Genomic DNA, 27983 nt, shown 5'->3' with positions numbered 1-27983 from the left:
CTGAGTACGTATATGGTGTTGTGTGCGAACTTTTAGTGCCGTGAATCTATATTTCAAATTATGAATGAGATGTAGTAGTTGAATATTTGTACCGTTTGTAGGCCTGTTGCTCTCTGTGACGAGACGTTTTAATGGGGAGAGCGGCGCACATTCATGCCTCAAAGTCGAAAAACATAGATGTACAGAATCCATCAAAGATACACAATTGTAGATCCAATGAGTGAGTGGTTGAGGGAGAGATTGGGCGAGCTGGTAATAGAGGGAGTGAGCAAACGAAAGACAGTAAGAATGACCATATGCGTGGCTCACTTGCTCATTTTTTTACCTGCTTACTCACTCACTCTGACTCTCTTGATCAAGCGCTCACTCACCTGATCTCATCCACTATGTCCTTTGTTAATTGTGCAGTGTATACATGTCTTAACCAGGAAAACTTCGTGTTTTTTTTTTTTTTGTAGTACAAAAAAAATTCTTAAGTACTAAAATTTCTATTACTTTGATAATTTCTATATTTATTCAATAATTTTTTGATAAAGTTTCTATTAAAACGGTACAACAAATGATTTTTACACAGAATAGAAAAATATTTTATCACAGCACTTTTCCGAACGAAAGAAAAAAAAAAAAACCACAATTAAATTCGTATAATGATCTTCTATTTCCAGCACACGACGACAGATGAATCTCTTTCAACCTTTTCGTCTAACTCTTGATAACTCAGACCTGCATCAAGATTTGGGGAGGAAAAAATGTCAACAACAATTATTACTATATTAGATTTTTACATGATTTTCTAAAAATGTAATAAGCAGGGCCTTGATGTTGGTGACATTTGCATTTTTTTTCCACTGTTAGGGCATTTTCACGATATTTTTCCACGATGGTTCTCTCTTTGAAAGTAAAAAAAAAAATTTAGAGACTATTCAAGCACTTTTCCAGACAAACTTTAAAAACTTAAGCACATTCATATTGTGGTTGATAAAAATTGTGATTTCTTCAAAAAATTGAATTGGATTTTCTTAATTTATATATAACATCTCATTTTTAATTTTGAGTTTAAAATGTCAATTTACTAAAGATGCATAATTTTAAAAAAATTATGTATTCCTCATTTCAACTTGTAGACAATATCAAGTTCTAAAGGTCTGGCTTTTAAAAAATAACGCTGTAATACCCGGCGTTGCTTGGATTTCGTTCAATTACTGACAGGATTGAAAATGTGACAAACCATTACAAAGGCTTGAACTATCGTGCGTAATACTGGCAGCATTAAAGGCATGCACAATTACACGTCTGATATGCATTGTTGGGGAACCACTATAACCAAAGTAAACATTCCGAAAGTCACTGTTAAGGCCGAGAAACATTGTTGCCCATCGGTTTTTTACCCATTTCAGCACTTGCTCAACTCTGAAGAACTTTTAAAGTAGCCTACAGTTCAATCCCAGTCCTGTTTGGTATATATGCAAAGTTTGGCAGCGATTAGTCTAAAATTGTAGATTTGTATCAAGAACAAACATACATATTTTTGCATAAGATAACCATTGTGCAGTTTAGTATACAAATCACATTTAAGCAGAAATCATTTTATGTTTGAAACAGTATTAAAATTTGCCTTCAAATAAAAAGAATCAGAAAGCTATTGGTCATGAATGTTGGGTGATCACGTGACACATATTTCCTGGGACATTTCTGTATTTTCATGCAATCACACAGGGCTGTCACTCAAAAAAGGAGGAAAAAGTATGACTAAGAAGTAGGACAGGGAAGGATACGACTTGAAAGTGAAACCTTTTTTCCTTTTTTAAGGATGTTCAAGAACTATATGAACTATGAAGGTTTTTTAATTTTTTGACAATGGAAAAGATTCAAAAAATTACATGAACACTGATTGCATTGAGCTGGGTGTGGGGGGGAGGGGGGAATCCATTTATTGTTTTTACTGTGTCACCTCCTCCCTCAGTCATGGTTCCCACAACTAGCAACAGGGCCCTCCGATCAGATTCTTCACGGGCCCTCTCAGTAGTGAATTTCTCGTGGAAAAATTTAATAAAGGGGCCATAAAAAATATGCTTAGTGTTCCTAACCGATTCATGAATAATAACTTGTTTATTTAAAAAAAAAAAATTTTCGGTGAAATCTAAACGGTGGGGGAGACAGAAACTTGAGAACAAAAATTTACATATGATTTTGATGCTGTCGAAACTTTTTCTTTTGACATTCGAACATAACTGGTTTTTCAAGATAACTTTGTTTCATTATTTTTGATGGCATTTCCCCCCCCCCAATTATTTGGGCATTTTTTTAAGTTTTTGAGGAGTTTTTAAGGTGAATTTTTCAGATTTTTTAGGGCAACAACAATATCCGGGCCTCGGTCATAAGATTGAAGAAAAAAAAAATCCCCCCACAGTTCAGGGACCCAAAATTAAGACCAGCGTTTTTTCCCCAAGGGTTTGTGAGCTGGAATCAACATACAAGAAAAATATAAAATATTCATAATTACAAAATGTACAACAATGCTAAAAAAAACATGCATAATAACAGCGGTTAATGAAATTTTCAGAATTAATGAAAATTAGGAATTAAAGAAATAACTTCTAAATCAATGAAGAAAATTATTTTAGAATCAATGAAATAGATTATTTGAGAGTGGGTGGTAATGCAGAATTAATTCTGGAATCGACGAGAGAAATAATTAATTTAAGAATGGGTGAAAATTCAGAGTTAATGAAAAAATTAATTCCAGGGTTAATAAAAGTCGATAATTCGAGAGGCCCCCCGTTTGACTCGGAGTCTCTGCCCCATTCCCAGACTTGTTAAGCCAACTGATAAAATGTGTTTTACACTCTATTTATCACGTTTTCCTCAATTTTTGAATTCAAATATCTCGACAAATATTGTACTTAAAAATGTGGGATTTTTTGCTGGCCTCAGGAGAGACCGGGCAACAACGCATAGGGTGTCCATATAAAAAGTTAATATTGTTATTTTATTGACTATACAAAATATGAATGACATCTACTACACCAATTCTAGCCATATCGCTATATTGCAGTTTAGTGCCATTAATGGGGTGGGTTGGAAATGAAAGCACTGTCAATCGGTGGTCGCCTCAAGCTCGTTAGGGAAAATATCTTACCTATATCCTCCCTCGGGTTTGAACCTGGAACCGTGATAGCAACCTTTTTGGTGATAGACAAGCACCTTACCATCACACCACTCGGGCTAAATGACTTATCTGAGGCTCACACATTAATTCAATGTGGATATGTTTTACTTTTTTCTGTCAGCTATGCATCCAGTATATGAATAGACACTCAGCGATAGCTAACAAAAATTTCTGTTCCCAAGAATGCCCATTATTGAGAGGTTCTAATTCATTAGGTAGGCAGTTTCACTGTTTTTGACTTTGAATTAATATTATAGAAACCAATACAATGAACATCCTACAATCATGGAGTATTTATAACACAATTTGTTCTGGGGACTTCTCACCTGTCTTACAGCAAATTTCATCGTAGCTGTGAATCCCAGTGAAGTATTTCAAAAGCGATCGCTGCCGAATGAACCCTGGATGCTCAGACGAGATGAGGATGGGATATTTCTGTAACCGCCTTATCAGACCTTTCATCAAACCAAATTGTATGAGTTTCCTAAGAATAATGAAAACCCTATCAATGAAATCAATCGAAGCAGCATGTGGAGACATTTCATCCTGTTGATATGGAATGTATTTCATACAATTGATGTGAAACAGCATTGCGTAAGATACAGCTCACGTGCAGTTGCTACCAGAGGCACACGTAGGGAGGGGCGCAGGCCCCCCCCCAAGACAATAAAAAATTAGAAACATTTTCAAATAGCTTTGTGAAATGATTAAAACATTTACAAAGCAATATATATACATATATATTATATTAATCAATATCTGTTAATTCACAATGCTTTTTTGAAAAGGTTGGTAATCGAGAATTTTATGGAAGAAATTCATTATGCGCCCTCCAAAAGTCAATCCTGCGTATGCCCCTTCTTGCAACTGCAGTAAAACTCCTCTTTTGTTCAACAAGTTCTAAAAATTTTGTGAATGTTTGTCAGATGCAAGTTACATCATACTGCGCTGAGTGAGCAAAGATTGTCTCATAAAAAAATTTTCATGAGCCATTTCCATCTAGATTAGTGGTTCTTAACCTTTTTTTACAGAAGCTGCATTCCAAGTGAACTTCAGTTCAAATTCTAACACTACCTCCCTCAGTGAAATGTAGTGTTCATTCTCATTCATTCAAATAATCAATATAAGTGAAATTGATACGTAATACCCTTGCCTTTGGGGGGCACCCAAAAGTAACCGAAATTTATTTTTTGCAATTTTTTTACAAAAATTTTGCATTCTGCAATTTCCTTGAAAGTAGTATTCTTCACTGGAGCTAATACACTTGTCGAGTCTTTCCTTCCATTGTTTGAAACTATTTTTAAATCTATTTGTTGTGATGTCAGAGAGAGCGGCTCATCAATGTTGGCAAAACACTTTCATTTCGGGTCCCTTTTTTGCCCATAGAAATAAAGAAAAGTTGCACGTAGCTAAGTGAGGTGAATAAGCCATGTGGCACACTGCAATCATACTTGGTGCACTGTGAAAGGAGTTTGAAGCAGAGCACTGTCATGACGCAAAAACCAGTTGCCTGTCTCTCACAAATCTGTTCTTTTCTGTGCACACTGTTGTGCAATCTTCTTAGCAGCCAGCTTGATCATCAGTCGACATTTCACCTTCTTTGAAACAGGAAAACCATCCATACACTTGGGTTTTATCCATAGCAGCATCACCGTTAAGCTGTTTCTAACATCCCAACGGTTTCTGTTGCTTTTTTTTTTCCTGAGTAGGAAGCATGACTTCACAGACTCGCACTGTTCATGCAAGTCGTTTTTCGGTCATGGCACATGACAGAAAATGAGGAACAGGTTAAACAGCTTTCAAGAAAAAAATTCACGATGCCAAACCCAACCTTCCCAAGCAACAGTACTTGACACACTGACTCAGAAGGAGTGGTTGCTTACCTAGTGGGAGAACTTCGTACTATGGATACTCAGCTTACATTAAGGAGATTCTGGTTACTTTTGGGTATCCTCTTGTATCGGGAGCCATCCCTAGTTAATAACCACATACACACAGCATTTGTGCATAGTCTGTGATAGTAAGGCTTTCTGTCATGAGCGAAAAATGTCTAACTTTGAACGGTTCAGTTGTCAAATTTTGCGTCCCACTAGAAGAATCCTTCTCCGATACTTTTCAAATGATTAAGTTAGCATGTGATAAGAGATTTAAAACAAGAAATTATGAGTTGCATCAATGATTCAAAAACAGCACAACAGAGTATCAAGTATGCTTAAAAGGCATTATGGCTCTCAAGAGCCATACTGACCTCTCAATACTCACAATGAATAAACATTGTAATTGTTGGGAAAAATGGAAAATGATAGTCAAAACACTATTGTAGAGGTTGCTTGCATCTTAGTTGGGATTCACCATGCCATTTTAATGGCATGACTGGGCCTGCATTAAGTGTGCCAGCAAATTGTTGCCAAAAACTTGACAAAAGACAAAATCGATTTTCACAATTCCTGGCCTCTCACTGTTCTTGATATTCTGTCTGCAGTTTTTGAACCGTTGATGCCACTCATAAATCCTAGTTTGACTCATTCCTCTCACTGCGGATCAGCTTAATCATTTGAAAAGTCTCAGCAGATAATTTTTTTTTAGCAAGACATAAAATTTAACACTCGAATAATCAAAATTCAAACTTTTCGCTTGCCACAGAAAGCTCTAAATGCCTTCCAATCACAGACTGTACATATACACTGTATATAATCCAGATGAAAATGGTTCTAGCAGGTTAGGTATTTTTTGGTAATTAAGCAGGAAATGATGCCAATTTCATCTGGAAATATTCACCAAATTTCAGAACTTTTTGATGAATTGCATAGCAGAGTGCTAACTTCAAACATTTTTGTTCATGACCAGATAATGAAATCTCTGTTGATGACAGACCTTTCATCTACTCCAAGTGCTCGAGGGTTGTTTCTCATGCATAGAGTTTTCACTGTCATTCCAGGACAAAGAGAACAATAAAGAGTGAATACTGATCGGAAAGTTGGAGAATGACAACCTAGAAAAATGAAAAACCCACAAATTGTATTCTACATCTATATCCTTTCGACAAACTTCTACAAAATCATAACAGTAACATATCATGTTCTTATGAATGCTCTGGAAAGTATAAAAAATTGAATTATGAAATATAATTCACGCATGTTACCAAAATAGCTGCAGAAGCAGATGCCGAAATTAGATCTTCTTACTAACCTTGTCGAGCAACATATTTAATGCATTCTTCTTTCAACTCTGTGTTTTCCGCAAGCTGATTCAGTTTTGGTGTGGGCATGTACACATTAGAATACATGAATATCGGAATGAGAGTGACCACCTCATAATACCTATACAAGAAACATATTACTTTAAATATTCATGGTCACACACAGCAATTTAAGACAGATTTATAAAACTATAAGACAAATCAATGATTCCGGATTTTTAGATCGGTAAATTGTTAAGTAATATAACAAGCATGAAAGCACTACGATCCGAGACGGTTCCAGATCATGTCATTTTGATGACAGTTGAAGTAATTTTACTCAATCAATCCACTGCAATGAAGCTGTTGCAAATTAGTTCTAATCCTTAAAGGACCCTTCCCCTTATTGTGAATAGATAATAAGCAGTTGAATTGCTAATTGACGATTCATAATATAGGAAAGAGGGGTGGGGGGCAAAATTTTATCTCTTACATACTTAAAGGTATATCTCTGACCATTCATGCAGCTTACGGCTGCCAATTTGTAGCCGGTGTGGCTAACTCTTAAGCTGCTGCCTATTGAATAACTCCTGCTTGAGAAAAATGTTGACCAAAGTTTAATCTTCAATGGAAATTATATGCGACATACAAGAAACTGCAGTGTTTAAATTATTTTTCTGGGCGCTGCTTACTGGAAATTATAGTAACTGAAATTCGCACACAAAGGTGATGTAAATGATGGATTTATGGACTTGATGGCAGAGTGGTTAGTACATCAAATGACCAAAGTTAGAATTTCTGCTCAACTTTAAACAACATTCAGATGCGCCAAGTGTATCTATGTTACAGTAAATGCGATTAACCTGTTATTATGTACAATAACTGGTTATTATGCATACTTACCAATCATTTTCTCAGCCACCTCGTTGGGCATTTTGCCTGTTGTGGTGCTGTATTTGTATTTGTATCTTGGTAAGTTTGATAAATTTATCACTTTATCAGTGAATATGCATAATACCCTAGTGTTGTTGTTGGTACATTTGATAAATATTAAAAAAATGATCAATTTTAACAGTGATTATGCTTAATAACCAAGCATCATTGGTAAATTCGATAAATAATTGGAATTTATAACCTTTATCTGTGATTATGCACAACAACCCTAGCGTAATTAGTGAATTTGATAAATATAAAAAAAAATTCCAAGTGAGTCTAGTATGCGTGATGAATACAGTCGGATCTGGATACAATGATAAATTTTACAATTGCACCCTGATATAATGATAAGATACATGAATGAATTATCATGTATAATATATCATATAGTATGATCTATCATGTTTACCAATGATGCGACATTGGGTATTATGCATAATCAGCAGTAAAAGTGATTAATTTAAGGAAAATTATCAAATTTACCATTGGCGCTTGAGTACTATTCATAATCGCCGGTAAAAATAGTGAATTTATGGAAATTTATCAAACTTACCAACATGCTTGGCAACTATGCATAATAACAGGATTTATCACATTTACTGTAACAAGAAGTCAAGAAATTTTCAAGAAATAAATAAATTTCACTTACACCAGATTCCTAATGCATGCTTTTACCAGCCGGATTTCGACATCTGCTTCTGTAGCTATTTTGGTAACATGCCTGAATCCATCTATGTAAGGGAGGATCTGCAAGTGGTATTAACAAAAAAATTACTATAATTTTTCAAAATTCTACATTAAATCATTGCGTAAATAAATAAATCAAGGGATCAAATATTATACGATAAAACATTACAGCGATACCTTGACCTGCAAGATTAAAGTTTTCCCCTGAAAGTTACTTGCATGTCGAAGAACCTGTACGTCTGAAACAAATTTTCACATTTAAAATAATAAAGCTATATATAAAGTTGTTCTGCGCCCCCAAAATATTAATACTCATATAAAAATTAATTAGCATGGCACAGTAAAGTGTGTATTATATGCAGAAGTGAAATCTGTACCACCTATAATAATAATATAGTCCTGTATATGTTGGCTTCAACTGGTTCAAAGCGCCAGAATTTTCACATGATGAATTCAGAATTTTTCTTGCAAATTTCATGTTTGTTAAGTTTACTATTCACTTAGAAAGTCTGAGCAGTTTTTAAGGTACTTCTGCTCGTAACTTTTATTATGTGCAAGTTGAGATACTTGTGAGCAGTAATGTCTTAACACATGGGCCAAAGAGAACCCAGGGTCAAATCTGAAGAACCAGGTTACTATCACTTAATGCATGCTTAAATTATAATTTAATTATAATAAGTTTAAAATGAGAATATAAATAAAAACGTAATTTCAAACTTTTCATGAATGAGATGGATGCAACTGGAAATCTACAATCCTAATACTGTACATGCTACAAAAGGAAACATTAGCACCATCCAGCAGTGAACGGGAACAACATTCAGGGTAATTCAAAAGTCAGTTAACATTTTAAAGTTCACTAATTCATGGAGTATTGTATGCAGAGGTGATAAAAACATGTGCATGCTGGAAACGACATAGGATCTTATTGAAACCTTAAAAAATTAAAACAAACAAAATGGCCAACTGATGGTGCCTGTGATTTTGAATCTATCTATAATATACAGGAAAAAACCTTTGCTAAGAGATGCATTGTATTATGTAGCAAAAGCTAATTACCAGCTTTTCTTTTTAGAGGAAGCGCCATCTGTTGGCCATTTTTCTAATTACCCTTTTTTAGGTTTCAATAAAACCCCATGTCGTTTCCAGCATGTGTGTAAATTTTTATCCTTCTATAAGGGTCATTCCCCAAAAAATCTTACACATTCCACATCTTTAAAATGAAAAATTCAAAGTTAAATTTTCAAAATAAAATTGATCTCAATATTTTATAAATTTTTTTATTTTCATTTTGCAATATTTTGTTTTTTGGGTTTTATGACTGAAAGTCATGGGTTTTGCCCACTCTGTTACGAATATTGCTGTAAAAAGATAAATATTATTTCTGCTGTTTTTATATCTTAAAAGTAATGAGAAATCAGCTTATTTCTTACACATATGCTGAAAAAGAAAGACAGTTAAATTTTTTTTTTACTTTTTCCTGCCGTTTTAATGGTTTCCTCATGATTTTTTTTAAAATAGTACATGGAAATATTAATTTTTTACATATATTTAGCTACTTAAAATCAAAACTTTTTATTTTTGACACACAATAGGATGGTAATCAATAATTTAACATCTTAGTTTGAAGTGTTTTCAAATTTTTTGCCGGTGAACTGCAAAAATGCTTCCCGGAACAGAGTGAACAGAAATGTTTAACTGAAAGGGAAGATATCACTAATTCTAAATAGGGTATGCAAATAAACTTTTATTTCCTCGAAAATTGCATACAAAATGTGATAGCTGACCCAGAGACTACTCTGGACCTTTGAAAAATGTCTACCCATGAGGACATTCAGAAAACACGCGCCCCCCCCCTCCCTCGTAGTTTGAATTTTGGTCTGGTAAAATTTTTAAAGTCTGGTCAAAGTGGACACTGGACTTGCTGAGCTGTATATTATATCATCAGGATGATTTTTCTTTTATCTCGAAGTTTTTTTGTTGAAATTGAACAGTAATTTGATGTTGGTATAAATCTTGTGTTTATGCCTCTCACATCAGTGATCCAGAGTGGACTGGGAGTGGGGAGGAAAGAGCATGGAAAAAAAATTATACAGGAAAATAATGGTTCGGTCTCATAAAAATATAAAATACAGAATGTATTGTCAGATAATGACCTTTACTCATACTGAAATGGCTCTTATGACATACTCCTTGGATCTGTGCCTTACAGTGATTTTGACGATCCGTACTACTTAACTATCACATTTAATTGAAAAAATAATGTGATTAAAAATGTGGTAAAGGGTTTAAATTGAATAGGTAACTTATTAAATATTTAAAACTTCAAAAAGTCGTAATTATGGGAACTCTACATATATAATAATAATTTCCATTTTGTTGTGTTGCTTGAGTTTTAGGAAGACGTAACAGAGTGGACGAATTAGCCTAAATTATTGTTTTTCATTATAAATTTTTAAAAGATTGATGAAAACTTTTGTAATATTTTGAAGCATATCTCCATGTACTATCACTTGATGTTGATATGGATGAATTTTTTTTAATTAATTATGATAATTACATAACACAGTGGACATTCCCAAGTGAAAAATCTGGTACTAAAGACATAAGGGGATTATAAAGTCATTTTGCAAAAGTCAAATCCAAAACTTTTGATCAAGCATTTAAAGTAAACCTTTCAATGAGCTCAAAAGTGTTATCAGATTTAAGCTGGTATAAAAATGTATTTCCCAAATGACCGTAACAGAGTGGACATTTCAAAATTTGAAAAATTTCGGGGGACAGTTTTTCATAAGAAATTTTTTTTTTTTAATTTTATGGTCAGCTTTATTTATCTATGACACATATATAAAACCTGATTCGAAGTTTTTTGGAAAAAAAATCCAGATTTGCATCAAGTCTCTTTGTTTAACACTTTTTTCAAGCTGCGACAGCCAGATTTTGAAATTTTGCTGCCAAAAAAAAATATTTTTGAAAAAAAATTAAATACCATCTGAAACAAATTAAGAAATGTTATATGTGACTGAGAATTAAATGAACTAGAAAAAAATTAAAATTACTACTAGAGTGCTCTGAAATTTTGTAAAAAACATTTTTATAAAGTCTAGAAAAAAAATGGTTTTACACTGTTTTTTTGGGAATGACCCTATATACATTATTCCGTGAATTATTGAATTTCTCAATGTCAACTGACTTTTGGATAATTCCGTATTTAACTTTAACATCAGATAGTCTTGAAAATAAAGAAAAAAAAATCAAACATTGTGGTCTGTTTATGTTGCTTCTTTGATATTCTGCTACCCCTCTTGGAGTCACTGTTATGAATAATCATGATCACATTTTGGGGAGGGGAGAGTTACCACTGGATTTTTTTTTAATTGTGTTAAACCAGTGTTTTCCAAAGTGGACATGGAATGGTCCTGGGGATGGTAGAAGCTATGGGTATGACATAGGATCCTATGGGGTGACTCAAGTTGGGGAAGTGGGTGATGAGAACGAAAAAAGAATTTGAAAGGGGCAGTGGAACAAAACAGTTTGGGAAACTCTGTGTAAGACTTTTATCACTTTGGCTCAAGATTTAGTTTAATTTTCGAATTTGGCTCAAGACAACCAAAAAAAAAAAAAAAAAAAAAAAATCAACAACAAAAAAAACAAGCATCCCTGGGTATACTAAACTTATTGAGATGAAACTGCTTGCAAGTCGAGGTACCACAGTATGCATAAGAAAACATATGCCATGACACATTCATTTTTAAAAAATGTATTTTGCATTGCTTTGTGATTTTCTACCAAAAGAAATGATTAAAATCAAGATAGGCCTATAGTAAACCTTTAGCAATAAAAATGAATGATTAATTTTTAAAATTAAAATTTCCAAGTCCCAGCTTGTGAGATGAAAATGCAATTGATATTTAGAGAATTTAATTTCCTATTAAATTTAACCATATAGCAAAATATGATTGGACACATCACCAGAAAGTGGTACATCAGTGCCCCAGGTAGTGAATCAGGACATTTTTGCCGGGTGAACAAAATACAGTAAACACTCTATAATCCAGCAAACCAAGTAATCTAGCAGTTTTTAGGCAGGCTTTCTGTGAGTAAGTGTAGAATGGGAAAACATGTCTCCACATATCCGTACACAGAAGTTTATGCTATTTAGATGGGGTCTTTTTTAACTACCTTCCAGTAATCCAGCGCATCCTCGTCTAATATGTGCCATCCTGTAGTCTCTGAACCCTAGTGGCAAAAATCACCATTGTCATTGCTAATACAGTGAACTCTCATTTAAACGTTTCTCTTAGTCATGAGATGATTTTCTCACACTCCAAGGTCAAAGATATGGCATAATAATGATATATATATAATTCACATACACGCCTCTCTTATATATGAGTCTTTTTTCCCTTGTTCCCTTGCATCAACACATAAGTGAGAGATCACTATCTGCAAAACTACAGTTTTTTAATGTATCGCAAGGCAATGTTTGAGAATGGGTGATTGTCATCACAAAGTCTACACCTGCCACACAGACACTTCATCATTTCTCATCATGTTTGCCTTTATGTGAGTATGGTTTGTTTTAATATCCCATATCTTCCCTTTAAAGTTTTACATTGAATTTTACCACTCTCATATTTGCTCATAAATAGGGGAATTAAATTAAAAAACTTTCAAACCGAATCTTAACAATGCAAATGATATTTCAGGTGAGAAGAAACTGAATTTAAGAGAACTTTACTGAATTTAACAATTGAGATGAAGCTTACAAAATACTTACAAAATAGCTGTTAAATACGCTTCTGAAATCAAGGCATATTGAGTTTATGAAGCAATGGCAACATTTGTATAATAGTATTTAGTAATAAACACTATTATACAAATTAATAATAAATGTTTAATGTTTTCTTAAAAGTATTAGTTCTTCAAAACAGGGCTGTACCATTGACTGCGAGAGAAAAAATGTAAAATCTGAATTAAACTTTATTTGATCTTTTTAAATTTAGTTACATCACCTGGGAGCCATTGCCCCGGTTGCCTCTACATAGTTTTGACCCAGCTCCGAATGATAAGTATTTCAATGTTGCTCACATTTTAAAGCTGTCTGGCCACTATGTGTACTATCTATTGTCTTTTAAATGTATTGCTGATCTCTTTTGAAATAAAGAAGTTATGAGACAAGCTTCGATTTGACTGCTCACGAGGATGTACAGTTGAACTCTGAATTAACATATTGATAAAACTTATATTTTTATTAGTTAACCTAGGAAAATTGCTATAACCAATTGAGATTAATACAAATATATGGACAGCAACTTTAAAAAAAATTTAAATTAGAATTGGTTATATCAAGATTGGACTATATGTAGTTTCATATCAAAGAGCTTCGCGCCATGTCTCCAGAATCTTGCATAGAAGAACAGAAAGCTGTGACTTTTTTATTTATCTAAAAAAACATTTCATCATGATTAGCAGAAAAGATGACAAGCAATGAGAATCCTCACTCCAATAATCCCACTTATTTAAAAGCCTGGAAGCCCCCCAAATACCCTTGTTTGGCATACATGGCACAAAAAGATATGTGCAACCATTGAATGTTTCTTATCACGAGCACAGTGCAATAAATACTATTTGCATTCAAGAACACACACATATTTGTTAAACGACTAATAACAACATATTAATCATAGTTAATAGCAAGTAACATTAATAGTTTTGATATAATAATAAGTAAATATATATTTTGTTAATATATAGAAAGGCTAGTAAAAAAGTCAGTTTATTTTTGGAGGAAGGTTTTTAAAATACAAGGACAGTTACTTTATATGAATGAGGGGCTAATGAATTGCAAGCAAAAATGAATATTAATATGTGTATTTAGTAAGGTCAGTACACCATTATGAAACCAAGCAATATTCTCTTACCTGCATGGCTGTCAAATCCCACTGAAGCATTAAAAATACACAAAGCGAATTACATAAGTTATCCAAACATTAGACAAATAATGTGAATAATTTACTAGATCATGAGTCCACGAACTTTTGAAACTGAAGAGCCAAACCTGTTCCAGACCTGCTAACCTTCAGGTGAAAATTCTGCAATTTACTTTAAAATTCAGCAAGCATACTTTTGCATACCAATTTTTTTTTGGCCTTAGTAAGAACATAAGAAGTAATATACAAGGTGACCATTTTACAGGACATTCCTGTATTTTTTGTCATCGTTTGCTGTCCTACAATTTTAAAGGAATGCCCTTTTTTTTACAATGTGTGTGTGATGCTTCCTTGAATAATACTTACTAGCCATTTTCATCATGCTAAATACTTTTTTTTCCATAAAATCATGATAATTAACAAATCTATAGAAGCTCTCAATTGCCTTCCAATCAGCAAATAAGTAATTTAACCCACAATTAGTGATGTCCTGTATTTTACAATACATAGAACTTGATTTTTTGTAATTTTTCCCATGAAGTACGACCAGCATAGTTAATACCTATTATGACATGAATGTCGCTCTCCACTTGTTAATACAAGATATACAGAAGACTGGATGTTGTGAAGATATTTATTATTTGAGATGTTAATTTTTTAAGGAAGGAAAAAAACTCATCTCTGCCTCTACCGGGAGTCGAACCCGCGTCCCTCGATTGCCGGACGAGTGCTCTGACCACTAAGCTACAGAGGAGATATATATATAGCCCTCTGGTGGCTCGTCGTCCATGAGCTATTAGCTGATCGGTTTCACCGTCCATTGCACGGTTCCATTCGGCATATATACGCTCTAGCGAAGGAAAATCTCTATCTCCTCTGTAGCTTAGTGGTCAGAGCACTCGTCCGGCAATCGAGGGACCCGGGTTCGACTCCCGGTAGAGGCAGAGATGAGTTTTTTCCTTCCTTAAAAAATTAACATCTCAAATAATAAATATCTTCACAACATCCAGTCTTCTGTATATCTTGAATAATACCTATTAAATGATCTGCCAGTTGTCTTATGATCAAACACACATAAAAAAAAAACAAAAAAAAAAACACTTTCAACATAAACAGGGTGCCATGTTTGTTTATGTTCATAGATTTGGATGGCTCTGATCACCATTCATACTGGGTACCATTCAGATGATGCCCCAAGAGATTTTTTTGTAAATGAATATGCACTGACGAAATAAATATGCATTTTTAACATATGATTTTTTTTTTGCATGGTAATTTTTCTAATACATGTTCTCTCATTTTTGGTATATATTTCTGAATTTTAACTTTTCAGAATTTTATAATGCATATTTTGGCATTTTTAAGTGCATATTTTGGCATTTTTAAGTGCATATTTTGGCATTTTTAAGTATAAATTTTAAGTGCATATTTGCATATTTTTAAAGTATATTTCACCACTTTTTTAATGCACATAATTCAGGCTCTAATACAACGTCACAACAGGCAAAATGCCCAACGAGGTGTTTGAGAAAAAGATGCCCATAAATGCTCTTATGCATACTAGGTCACTCTTTTGGTAGCTCACATGCTTACAAAATGTTCCCATCGCTCACTAACCTGGTTTCTTGATCTCCTGGCCAACTTCTGTGCTCAGACACTCCCTGGGTCACTATTTCCTGGGTCGCTCTCCAGGTAATTTTTTGGTCGGTTACTGGCATAGTATCTAGTTCTCTAGGTCACTTTCAGAGGCGTATTTATAGTTTTGCCGCCTGTGGGCTACACAAATTTTGCCACCCTTCTCCCACACTAGTCAAATTTTCTTGACTGCTCTTTCCTCGAACACATCACCCTGTGCTTTAACCCACATGGCCTCCCCCACCGCACTCCTGCAAGTACACCCATTTGTGTCTAAAGTTACTGTTTTAGTCATTGACAAACTTGCACATTGGTGTATCACTTAAAGCTTGTACACAGTTTCGGTCACTCACATGCTTGCACACGCTATATAAGTCATTCTTTTGCCCACTCACGATGTCGTGATAGGTGCCCGAAAAAAGGACATATTTCATACTAAGAATATACATGCACAACTAAATAAATAATCAAAATTGACATTGTGCCACAATATTGATTCTATTTTATTTATTATCGTTTCGAATGTATTTAGATTCACTGAATCAAACTTTTGTCAAACATTATATTCAATTGCATTTGCGACGAGATTAAATGAAATCAGTTAATTAACAAAACGTTTCCACACGTATAAAAGAATAGATTATCGTAATGATGTGAAATATATGAAATGCCACACACACAGAAATAAACTGGACTTACGAGCTACTGCTCATCTCCACTGGCTCCCTTGTGGCCAAGGGACAGCCAAGAGGCACTGTTAATTCTGTACTACATTTTCAATATTTTAAAGGGGGGTCCCTTTGCTCAAGAATTATGAGCACTCCAGGGAGCTACGTAATACGTGAACCCTTACACAAAACGGCCAAAAAGAAAGTGTAATACAAGCGTAAGTTATGATACAGTGGAACCTCTCTTTGCTATGATACAGTGGAAGAGTTTTTTAGAATTGGATAATACACGTGTTTTCCATTTTCTGTCATTTTGGTGGTCCTCAAGTTGAGGGAGGGAGGATAAGCTTATACATGAGTATATACAGAAAATTGTGACATCGTGTGACATTTTTGAATTTCACTAAGTAATCATGGAGAATTTACAGACAAATACTAAATTTTTGAACGTTATACACTAATCAAAGTGAATAACTTTTATATAGAAATCATTACCTGTTGAGTTGTGAGATCCCACTCCGATGGTAAGACTGGAGTTTTATTTTGAGTGAAAATCGGAACATCATGATCTTCTACTTCTGGTGGCGTGGGATTTATCCTTATCACTTTTAGGTAAATTGTATTTGATTCATCTGAGGTGAAGGAAAAAAAAAAAAAACATTTTCAAAGCAAAGCTCAAATTTCCTCCGTTTTTTGAAACTCTTTGAATATGGCACTTAGAAACATGGATTTTTCTTCTTTTGGCATTAGAAGAGATAGGGCAAACATCTTTCAGATTGGAAGATATAGCACAGGGGGAACTGTATAAAAGTTTAGATTTATTTTGTTACACACTGTATTTTCACTCTCAAAACTGGTACAGGGTACATTTTGAATACTTGTTAAGCATTTTTTAAACTGGAATCATACCTCTACCATGGACGGTTGATGAGATAAAGGCCATGCTAGCACTTTTAGGACACCCTGAATAACTAACTACTTTCTTTGCAATTCAGACTATGTAAAGAAAAAAAGATCGGGTTGCGAACTTGAAAGTAAAAAATAAATAAATGCAAATAAAACATTTCAACTCTACAGTGAATTACTTTCTTTTCCGACAGGTTAGAGAGGATTTACATTTCTTTATTTAATTGAGGAGTTTTACTGCCATCTATGAATGGTTTTAGAACGAAAATCCAAAAATGGGAACATTGAATGTCTCAAGCAATGAAATAGTGAAGTTGCCCATTGGCACGGCAAAGACACTTATTAAAAGTAGATAATGCACTGTAGGGTCAATGAATACTCTACGTGTTGACCTCTCAAACGAGGCAAAAGAAAAATTAATAAACCAAATGGTCCACATACACACCCCCCACCAAATACCCTCAAAAACGATACATTTCTGCTTTGGCAAAATCATAAATTGCAATCTACAAAATTTGTAATATTTGGCCATATATCGATGATTCCCTCCTCAATTAAAATAAATTTAACAAATTTTGTTGATAGGGTTTGGTAGGAAAAACTGAGAAAATATGATGAAAGTAGGACCAAAAAGTAGGAAAAGTAGGACAAGTGGGAGCCTTGTGTCTGAATTCTGCTCTGCCTCCAACCCTTTTAAGCAAAGAAATGAATGAAATTTGATGTACTGTTACAATTAATTGAACAATGGAACTTTTTATTCCATCCAAATATGGAATTCTCTAAAGAAGTAAACTTTTTTCCAAACTTTCGATACAAGAACCTCTCAATATAACTGAAGGTTATCTAACCTCTGGCCATTAGATATACTACAAAAAAAGGCATAGCTGCCAACTTTTGAAAATGAAAATTAGGGAGATTTTCCCTCGAACCTGTAATTTATGCTAAAACCACTCCCCTAATAAATACAAAAGGGATTTTTCTCACATGGAAGTTAAACCCTTGGGAATAAAATCCCTACGCAAAAAAAAAAGTGGAATTGGGTGCCAAAACTTCATAATGGTGATCTAAAAAAGTAAATATTGTGTTCAATCAGAAACGATGTGAACAAACATTCTGCATGAATGAGCTCAAAAACATCGGAAGATGAAGGGGGAAAAAGCATCAATTTTTGAAGAACGCTGAGTTTTTGTGACACTTGCTTCATGTTTTTTTTTCATTTCACATGGGTGATGATGTCAGTCTTTCCACAATGACCAATGTTTATGTCCATAACACAACTTGTACAAAAAAGAAAAGTCTGCCCTTTTCTGGAACGTTTGATGAAAGGAAATTCATCGGGGAATAAGTATCTTTAAAATTGATTAAATATGTTTTTGCTTATCAGTATTCATGTTTTGTTATATCACACGTACGTAACTTCAAAAAAAGAAATTTTGACCACATGCACATCACTATAATCTCCAATTATTATCCAGGACTATTGGCTGCTAAGCTATTTCCCTGAATGATAAGACAAACTTTCTTGTCACCATCAGAGGGTTTGTAAAACTTCCTTGAAAAAGGAATTTCCCCGTTTACGATCTGTGACGTCATTTCGAAAGGGGGGGGGGGAAACAGAGGCAAAGACTTCATGCCCCACTAAAAATTCCTTAGGGATTTTTTTAAAATGAAGTAGATACTTTTTAGGGACAATTAGGGTTTTTTTGTGATTTTCGTAAAAATTCAGGAGATTTAAGAACTTTTTGGGAGGTCGAGGGATGAAGCTAAAATTCGGGAGACAGCTATGAAAAAGGGTAAAGATGGTGCATGCATTGGCCTACTATATATATAGCTATAGCTCACCTATATTCAATGGCTATAAGTGAGATGACCTCCTTCAGTGACGTCACAAGCTTCGTGCGGAGGCCTGCTACTATAGAACATCTTGGGATGGTTTAATTTATTTCCCAAAAGGATGGACAGTCTCAGAAAATCTCAATACAACATCTGTTCTCCATGGAACAATATGGGGATGATTATAACGAGTGTAGACTCTGTATCTGTTATTTATTGAAATAGGACATAACGCCTTATTCCTATGTGTAGTGTAACAAAAGTAATGCTTAAAAGTAATTAGAAAAAGCATCAAATAATGTGTAGGACTCATCATGCATCATTCATGTTGCAAGGGGTTGTATAGTTACTAGAATATAAAAAATAATATACATAGTTTTCATACAGACACCCTATGCTCAAAAACCCAATTAGAATGATGTTGCCCTGTCTCTCCTGAAGCCAACAAAAAAAATTCATGTTTCTAAGTGCAATATTTTCTGAGGTATTTGAATTAAAAATTCGGAGATAAATTGGGAAAAAACCCATAATTGAGTGTTAAAAAGTATTTTCAGCAGTTTATGCTTTTTTTTCAATTTCTCTTGTTTTGGAATTCAAATATCTCAGTGAATATTGCACTTTGAAATGTGAATTTCTTCTGTTGGCTTTACGAGAAACAGCACAGGGTGTCCGTATAAAAAGTTCATTTAAAAAAAATGTAATAACTATACAATCATTTTCAACATGAATCATGAATCTGAGTATTACACATTATTTGCATTCATTTTCTAATTAGGAAGTATGCCTCTAGGATCAATGGTTCACCAGTAATTTGCAGTTTGAGGAGTTAGCTATGCACCCTGTGTAAACAATAAATTTTTGATTTCTTACATGATTCCATGTAACAAATGCAATTTTTAAATTTCTTTCACATAAGATTATGAACATCAACCATGTGATCAAAAAACTAACTTACTAATATAAATTGAGCAGTAACCTTTGCTGTTCAGCTCGTCCCTCATTTGTGCCATGATTTCGGGAAGCTTTGCTTTACTCTCACTCTTGTATAAGAATTCATCTTCAATCTGAAAAATAATGGACAAATGATTCAAGGATATTAAAATGATCACTCATTCAAGGTTAGATTCAGATTTTTAAAAAATTGTTATATAGGGCTATGAAAACTATAACTTATCCATATCAAATAACTGATCCATAGGAAAATCCCTGCAGCAAACAATAATCTAGCATTACAATCAACATATATTGTAACAGGCCAGTAGGGAACTTCACTGTGTAACTGTTCTCAGGAGGAGATGACCCTGTCATTATGGGCCAAAGTCTGTGTGCACGCAAAGAAGCTAAGTAAGTATCTATGATGCTATAATCAACTATGCTCGAGCACTCACAGCATTTTGTGGTGTAGGTTCCAGGACCTCTAGAGTCGATTCAAAAATCAAAATTTCGCACATAATGCTCAATGCAACCACCCACTGGGTGTAAAACACATCCGTATACACCAAGGGTGTATGCAGAACTGGCATTTGGGGGGGGGGGGACACCAGGTTTGGGAGGAGCACAATGAAATTATTCTAAAGAATTCTCGGTTCCTTCAAAAAAGCCTTTTGAATTAACGGAATTCAAAAGGCAATATATATAAATATACAGTAATACAATAAATAAATGACATATAAATATGTTTTCTTTTGATTTTTTTACCATTTTACAAAAATATTTTTCATTTTTGATCATCTTGGGCAGGGGAAGAGGTGCAGCTCATGGCTCCCAGGCTATACTTTTCATATAGTGATTTATAGCATGAGAAAACAAAAAATTATGATATTTGCCCCAGGCCCTAGGGCTGGAGCCCTATCAGCTACACCTTTGTGAGGGGCCACGCCACAAGTTCCCTCTGTGTCCCCCTTCCCCTGAATATGCCTCTACAGGGCCCTCTTTAAATCGGGACACTGAATTTACTCTCTCCCTCTTTTGGCAGATCGTTCAACATTACTGGGAGGAGGTAACAAAATGCCTGCTTGCCTTGTGTAAGCGAGTACATTTTTGCCATCTGAGCTGTGTTTTGAACATCTGTTCAGCCAATTATTTTGATTTAAATAATTTTGGTTAAGTTAAGGTACAACGTTGCTGACAATGTCGGGGGGAATGCCAAGTCATACTGTTCCTGAAAATTTTCCATCATTATCAGTATTCAAATTTATTTTTATTCAATGGACATTTTTGCATCCCTTGCGTGCAGTTGCACATGCCTTAGACCAGGGGTCTTCAACCTATGTTTCATGGGCGAAATGTGATCTTCTTAGCATTTTACTGTGGCCTGCCACCCATTTTTAAAAAAATAGCTACTTTACATGGAAAAACTATTAAATTAAAAAGAAAAAAAATTGTTAAACAGCCTTTGGGCCATTGAAATCTGTATTGCTGCATTTAGAAGATACTTTCCATATTCAACAGCAATGCTGTTCATTTGATACATTAAAAGGTAGCAAATTCATAAATATCATGAATATATAAAATTTGTAACAAATTCGGAAGACCCTGAGCCAAAATGGCTTTAGGGGCCTATGATTTCATATTGGTGACATATATCAAGAGGCCAAATTTGGCATCCAAAAGGTATACATAGCTACAAAATTTACAGCAATACTAAAAAACACATTTTAATGAAAGAAATAATTTTAGAGTAATTGAAAAAAATAATAATTTCATAATTGATTAAAATTTATAGTTAATGACAAGATAGTTACAGAATTACAGAAAGAAATAATTTCAGAATTATTGATAATAATTTCAGAAGTGTCAAGAGTAATTCAGAATTATTAAAATTAATACAATATTGTATAAACAGTAATAATTAGTACTTAATTATGATTAATGAAAAAATAAGAATTTTTGAAAAAAAATAACAATTGATAATTAATGAAAAAATAATTTCAGAATTATCGGGACAAATTTCAGATTTAAAAATAAAAGCTGATTAAAAATATTAAATAATTTATAAACAAATGAAGTTATTTAACAATGAATAAAAGTTTGAATATAATGAAAGAAAGAAATTCAGAGTAAATGAAAGTGTTCAATAAATTTCAAGAATTTTGTTTAATAACCAAGAATTTTGTTTAATAACCAAGAATACCACGGTATGACTTGGTGGCCCGCTGGCTTTGCAGAAAATTTAATTTGGCATGCAATGCCTAAAAGGTTGAATACCCCCTGCCTTTGACCATTCCTGCATATAACATAACGATCGCAGCTGTCTAGCTCAAGAAACTACCCTCAGCCCCAAAGCAGAATGTTCTGCGATGAGCCTTTGGCTGAGTGGGAATATTCTGCGGTAAACGTACTCACAATAGTGTTTTTTTTGCAGTTTTTCTTAAAATTCTTCCAGATTGTTCTACAGTGGCACTGATTGTTCTGCAGCGCACATCACAGGTTTCAGCATATTCTGCTTTGGGGATAATCAGATTGACAACAGCTGGAAAAATATTAGTCACTTCTTTAAGCAATTATATATATTACTCAGGACAGAGTGGCATCACCTTTGCCAAGTTTCAAAAGCCAGTTTGTTGAAGAACATGGGTATTTACCAAATAAGCGCATACTGTGGGGTTCATAAATTTAAAAAAAAACACTTCAGATAACCTATTTGTATGTGAAATTTCTGAAATCAAGATTATTTGAGGCCCTACAGTGTATCATATACAATTGGCACTCGTTATAATGACCCTATCTTGTTCCATTGAAAATAGATGCTGTATCAAAAGTAGAATACATACAATAGTCATTGCTTATCTTACCAGCCATTGTAAAAGAATGGCAGCTCTACAGCCTATAACACATGGTCATTATCACGAGTGTGAACTGCATGTGCAAAAGGAAAATTATAATCATTTAAAGCAGCGGTTCTCAACCTTTTTATGACTTGCCCTTTCCGGTATATAATTTCTATGGCCTATAAACCTATTTTATATTTATTCATCAAAGTTAGATATATTTTTATTTTTTAAATATTTATAATTATTTTTTGCAAATTTACTGTTTCTTTTATTTTCCCTCGAGCAGCAGTAGAGCCCCTGGGCAGTGCACATGGGGCTCTGCAGAGCACCAGCTGAGAACCACTGATTTAAAGTATGAAACCACATTCTTATCTACAGAAAACACTTGCTTACCTCTAGTTTTACTAGATAGTTGGCTAATTTTCTGACTAGAGGCTCATACTGGACTGTTCTAAGCGATGAGTCACATACAAAACATAAATTGAATATTAGATTGTTCCTAGGATATTTGTCATTTTCAAGAATCATAGGAAAGCCTATTATTTTGTTTCCCGAAGCATTCCTACAAAAATATAGTAAAAAAATCCCAAAAACATTTAAGTAACTTTAGAAGAATATAGCGCTAAATTGAGAAAATAAGATATTTTGTCAATTCGAGATATAGATAAAAGCAAATGCCGAATTCAGTAGAAGTCCATTATAATAAGAGCTCACGATCACTGGGACAATTGTAGGCTATACAGAATTCTTGTTATAAGCGAATTTAAATTTCATCAAATTTTTTGCTCTGTCAGGTACAATTGAACTTGGTTAATTCGAAGTCCAAAGTTACTGGAAAAAAGTTCGAAACATCAAAAATTCAAATTATTCAATTAGAATTGATCAGACATGTTTTTTGAGTGGTCCAATGTTTTCCAGACTTTTTATGTGATAAAATACATATTTTAAATAATTTTAGATAGTTTTGAATCAAACTTATGATACTAGTATCAAAATGTACTAGATGCCCTCAAAATAAATTATCATTAGAATATAAATATATGTGAAAACAGTGTGTGTGATATCAATATGAAGTGAAAAATACATATAACGAAGTTTGTCTATATACATTTGAAAGCATTGGATTTGAGTCCCACTTGTAAAATAGTGATTGTGTGCAGAGTGGAGAGCCATCAAAGATAGTAAATATGGCACAGAGATGTCAAAAATGCAGTGGAGTCATTTCTGATAGAGCTGAGGTTTTTGAATGTTCCGGTATGTGCGAGAGCTTACTTCATCCGAAGTGTGTAGATGTGGCAGAGGCAATCTTCAGGAATGCCAAGACTGCAGTTCAACACAGATCCACGACATCAATTGTTTAAGAGAATTTAAGGATGAGATCAGGATTATGCTAAATCAGCATTTTGAGCAAGTCAGTGGTGAATGCAAAGGGCTTGCAAATGAAATTGTCGATCTTAAAAAATCAATAGATTTCAGCAAAGGTTCTACAGAAAAACTTCCGAAACAAACAAAACTGATCAAAGAACTAATAAATCAAAATCAACTCCTTGAATACAGTCAACTTGTACAGAAAGCAAACATCGAAACATTGGAGATGCAGATTGAGGATTTATAGCTCCGATCTAGAGAGACAAACATCAAGATCAGATTCGACTTATTGCCAATTTCAATTTCAGAGTGGGGGAAAAAGAAAGGGTAATTGAAATAATAGTGCGATTTATGAATATCCTACCAGTAAAACATGTTAAACTGCTGGAGATGAAGAAATTCGAAAAAATAAGTTGAGAATTTAATCACATTTAATTATGGAATGAAAGTATTTAGAAACAAACTAGATGTACACATTGTATTATGGAAATGGACCCATAGGCCAACACAATAATACTTGTTTAAATGAAACGAATTGTAAATAAAGTGTATTATAAGGTTGTTTTCTGTCAAAAAATAAAGTGATTTTTGACCGTCTCCTTCTTTTTTTGTCCTTCTTGAATGAGAAAGTCATCCACTTTTTTGCAAGCAGATAAATGAATTTGCTAAAAATTCTATTACTAAATGTTATTTTTGAAATTTCTCTCATACCCAAAAACTTCGACTTAAAGCAAGGTTTCTATTGCTCTCTTCCATGGCTGTGTACGAGCTTGTTAACATTTTTTTGCAACTACCAAAGTTATTAAGCACATTTATCAACAACTCAAAACTAAGTTCCTTTCAAAAAGGCCAGGCAATGAACCTGGACTCTAACTAACAAGGAGAGACAAGAGTAGGGAAGCGCCAGAAGTGTTTCTAACCTGTGGGTGCTCATTTTGAGTTTCGTGTAGGAAATTTTGATTGAATAAATTCTGGGGGTGTTCAGACCAGCTCTGGTAATTTCCGTGGGAGGGGGGGGGGGGGGCCTCGAGCACCCCCCGGCTCTGACACCGCTGAACGAAAGTAAAAAGTATGTGATTAGAGACAATATTTAAAACAATAATGACATACTTACACAGACATCAATTTCCCTTGAAGTTCGGATTTGGGAATTATGTAACTTTTATGAGAACTGAAAACTTCCTTGGACAAGAAATCATTCGGAACCTGAAATTATCATATAACATGAATTATATATATATATATATATATATATATATATAAGAATAATTATAAGAATATTTATAAGAGTAATTATTATTAATGCCAAGATGCTCTGTTTTGCATATATATAACTTAACCATGTCAAACGGAGCATCTTGGCATTAAGAAAAAAAAAAAAAGAAACAAACAGATTACATCAAATTTTTTGCAATTTTCACATACTTACAGCTTGTCACCAAAAAAAGGGGGGGGGGAAATCAGCAAGATGCCTGCCTCTGCTTCATTTACAGGTGAAGATATCTCCATCCTAATATGCATGCAATACTCTGTCGTAATGAAACCCCAAAACGTTTCTCCAACTCCCAACCCCATCGTTTCTGTAATCACCACAAAATTTGTTAATCGCGACAGTACCCAATTGTCCCGGGAAAATATCTTGTAAAAAAAAATTTTTTTTCCCCTTTTTTGAAACAAAAATAAAGTGTTCCGAACGCTGCCACAAAGCCTAGCTGGAAGAGATCTCGGCAACGGGATAAGTCGTCTAGAAGCAAAGTTCTGGAATTCATTCATTCAGCTGAAGATGTCTGTCTCCGCTCTATTCACAACTAAAGATGCCTGCCTCTACTTCAAATAAAATTGATGTCTGTCTCCGCTCCATTCACTGCTAAAAAGACGCCCACTAAACTTCATATAAAAAGATGTCCAGCTCTGCTCCATTTGCAGCTGAAGATGCCTGCCTCTGTACCATTGGCAGCTGAACATGTCTGTCTCTGCTTCATTTGCAGCTAAAGCCGGGTTTTCCTAGGAACAGGTTTGTTGCGCAGCGTGAACTGAATTAGACTATTTTGCGCCAACAGAAACATGTTACATAATCACGCTACGCGTTTGTGTTTTCCTAGCGAGGTGTATCAGGCAAGGTGACTATATGAAGTATATGGCTTTGGCATCAGCTACTCTGTCGTCTGCATGCTCTGGTTTAAAGGGAAGGGAAATAAAACACACAAGAGTGAAGAGAATATCGGCAAAACCGTGGCGCACGATGCATTTGACTCCTCCAGAAGCAGTCGGTCAATCTCGCCCGACGTAAAGCGCTGTCATCAGGCGTATTGCGATCTGTAGGAAAACAGTCATGCTACTTTTCTTACTGGTGAGTGGACGGCGTGTTGCGCTGGGTGAATCACGTTGCACGTGGCAAAGGAAACCTGCTCCTAGGAATACCCAGATTTAAGATGTCTGCCTTTGCTCAGGTGGATCCAGAAGGGGGGGGGGGAGTTGGCAATGGGCATGTGATTGCCCTTCCCAAGAGCTGCATGATATGAGAAAATTAGTCAGTCCTGTAAAATACGGGATAGTCTGATGATTTTACACAATAGTTCACCTCTCCTAACAAATCGCCTCGGATAAACGCCTGCTAAACTGATTCATTTAAAATGCACTTTGTGAATAATTAAGAGTATTTTTAGAAGTATTTTAATCACGGGGGTATGTATGGTAAAAAGAAAATTCAATTCACTCGAACCTTTGAAAACATTGTATCTATATATATAAAATTAATTGTCTGTGTGTGTGTGTATGTTCTCTATAAATATCTACAATTTTTTAGACCAATTGTCACCAAATTTTGTGTATATACAAACAGACCGGACTTGTGAACGATAGGCTACTTTAAAAGTTAGTCAGAGGTAGGCAAATGCCTGAAACGGGCAAAAAAAAACTGTCCGGCAACAATGGTTTCTGAACCTCAACAATCACTTTCACAATGTTTATTTTGGTTACTGTGATTTCCTAGCAATGCGTTTCAGACATGCACATGCCTTTACAATGGTTTGTCACTTCTTTAACGCTGCCAGTATTATGCATAATAGTTTATTCCTTTATAATGGTTTGTCACTTTTTCAATCCTCCCAGTAATTGTCGCCAAGCACTCAAGTGGTTAGGGAGCTAGCTTCTCACTGTGTAGGTCTGGGTTCAAATCCCGGTTCGGGCATAGATGTTTACTAACACTAACAAATTCCCTGAACAGATCATGTCGATCCCTTGGGAATGCGTGAGGATCACGTTTATTAATTTAAAAAAAAAAACTGAATAAAACCTGGGCAGTGTTGGGTATTATAGCTAGTACTGATATACAATTGTTACATCCAAGTATGAAAAACAAATAAAAATGGTAGCCTATTCCTAATGATAAAATCCTGTTGGCCACTATACGGTCGAATCCCGTTATAACGAACTCCAAGAGACCAGAGAAATTAATTCGTTATAAACGAATTCTAGGTTTTTGCATCGTTGCTATGTAAACTTATCTGGGGGGATTAGAAAAGTGTTTGTTAACACGAGATTTTCGCTATAACGGTATTCGTTAAAACGGGATTCGGCTGTATTTTGGCCTTAAGGTGAGCTTTAAAATTAATAGGGCATAATTATATTTACGTGTCATTTTTCATCATTAGTTTTCAACACATGGAAAAAAAAATTGTATACATTTTTGAATACCATACTTGATAAGTTATTTTAGGTCCAGCTTGATTGTCGAATTCGCTGAAAAGTATGCATTTTATAGGACTCTCCTCGACTTGTAGACGGCCCTTCGACATTTTACGTGACAAGGAGATAGTCAAGTGATGTTTGTGTCGCATACAAAGCAAGATTCAATTCAAAAAGCGGAGATTACCAATGTAAACAAACGCGGACGAT

At 34.4% G+C, this 27983-nt stretch overlaps 1 protein-coding gene across 2 annotated transcripts; it reads right to left on the bottom strand.

Moving 5' to 3' along the window:
• Positions 1 to 488: 488 nt before the first annotated feature.
• On the bottom strand, positions 489 to 27983 carry Nprl2 (Nitrogen permease regulator-like 2). Of its 2 annotated transcripts, XM_089240108.1 has the most exons (11): positions 27788 to 27983; positions 25201 to 25292; positions 23112 to 23280; positions 19901 to 20009; positions 16702 to 16838; positions 13895 to 13915; positions 7933 to 8030; positions 6359 to 6489; positions 6044 to 6161; positions 3496 to 3653; positions 489 to 723 (listed from the first exon to the last, which is right to left on the bottom strand). In XM_089240108.1, exons 1-11 carry the CDS (start codon positions 27923 to 27925, stop codon positions 656 to 658), a joined length of 1239 nt encoding a protein of 412 aa, XP_089096234.1. In that variant the 5' UTR covers positions 27926 to 27983; the 3' UTR covers positions 489 to 655. The 2 variants fall into 2 exon arrangements, with proteins under 2 accessions (XP_089096234.1, XP_089096235.1); XM_089240109.1 differs by lacking the exon at positions 13895 to 13915.

The sequence above is a fragment of the Pholcus phalangioides genome, unplaced genomic scaffold (assembly GCF_987345545.1).
Source record: "Pholcus phalangioides strain wild (caught in Gottingen) unplaced genomic scaffold, Ppha-v1.0 ptg000012l_1, whole genome shotgun sequence".
Classification (NCBI taxonomy): domain Eukaryota; kingdom Metazoa; phylum Arthropoda; class Arachnida; order Araneae; family Pholcidae; genus Pholcus; species Pholcus phalangioides.
The sequence above is the reverse complement of the archived record's forward strand: the minus strand, read 5'-3'. Positions and strand labels throughout refer to the sequence as shown.

Excerpts from the sequence above, each read along its gene's own strand:
- Nprl2 (XM_089240108.1), bottom strand. The coding sequence starts at position 27,925 with ATGCGACACAAACATCACTTGACTATCTCCTTGTCACGTAAAATGTCG. Across the intron at positions 8,031-13,894 it reads GGGATTTGACAGCCATGCAG|ATCCTCCCTTACATAGATGG; the intron begins GTAAGAGAATAT and ends TACCACTTGCAG. Across the intron at positions 6,162-6,358 it reads TAAATATGTTGCTCGACAAG|GTTGTCATTCTCCAACTTTC; the intron begins GTTAGTAAGAAG and ends TCATTTTTCTAG.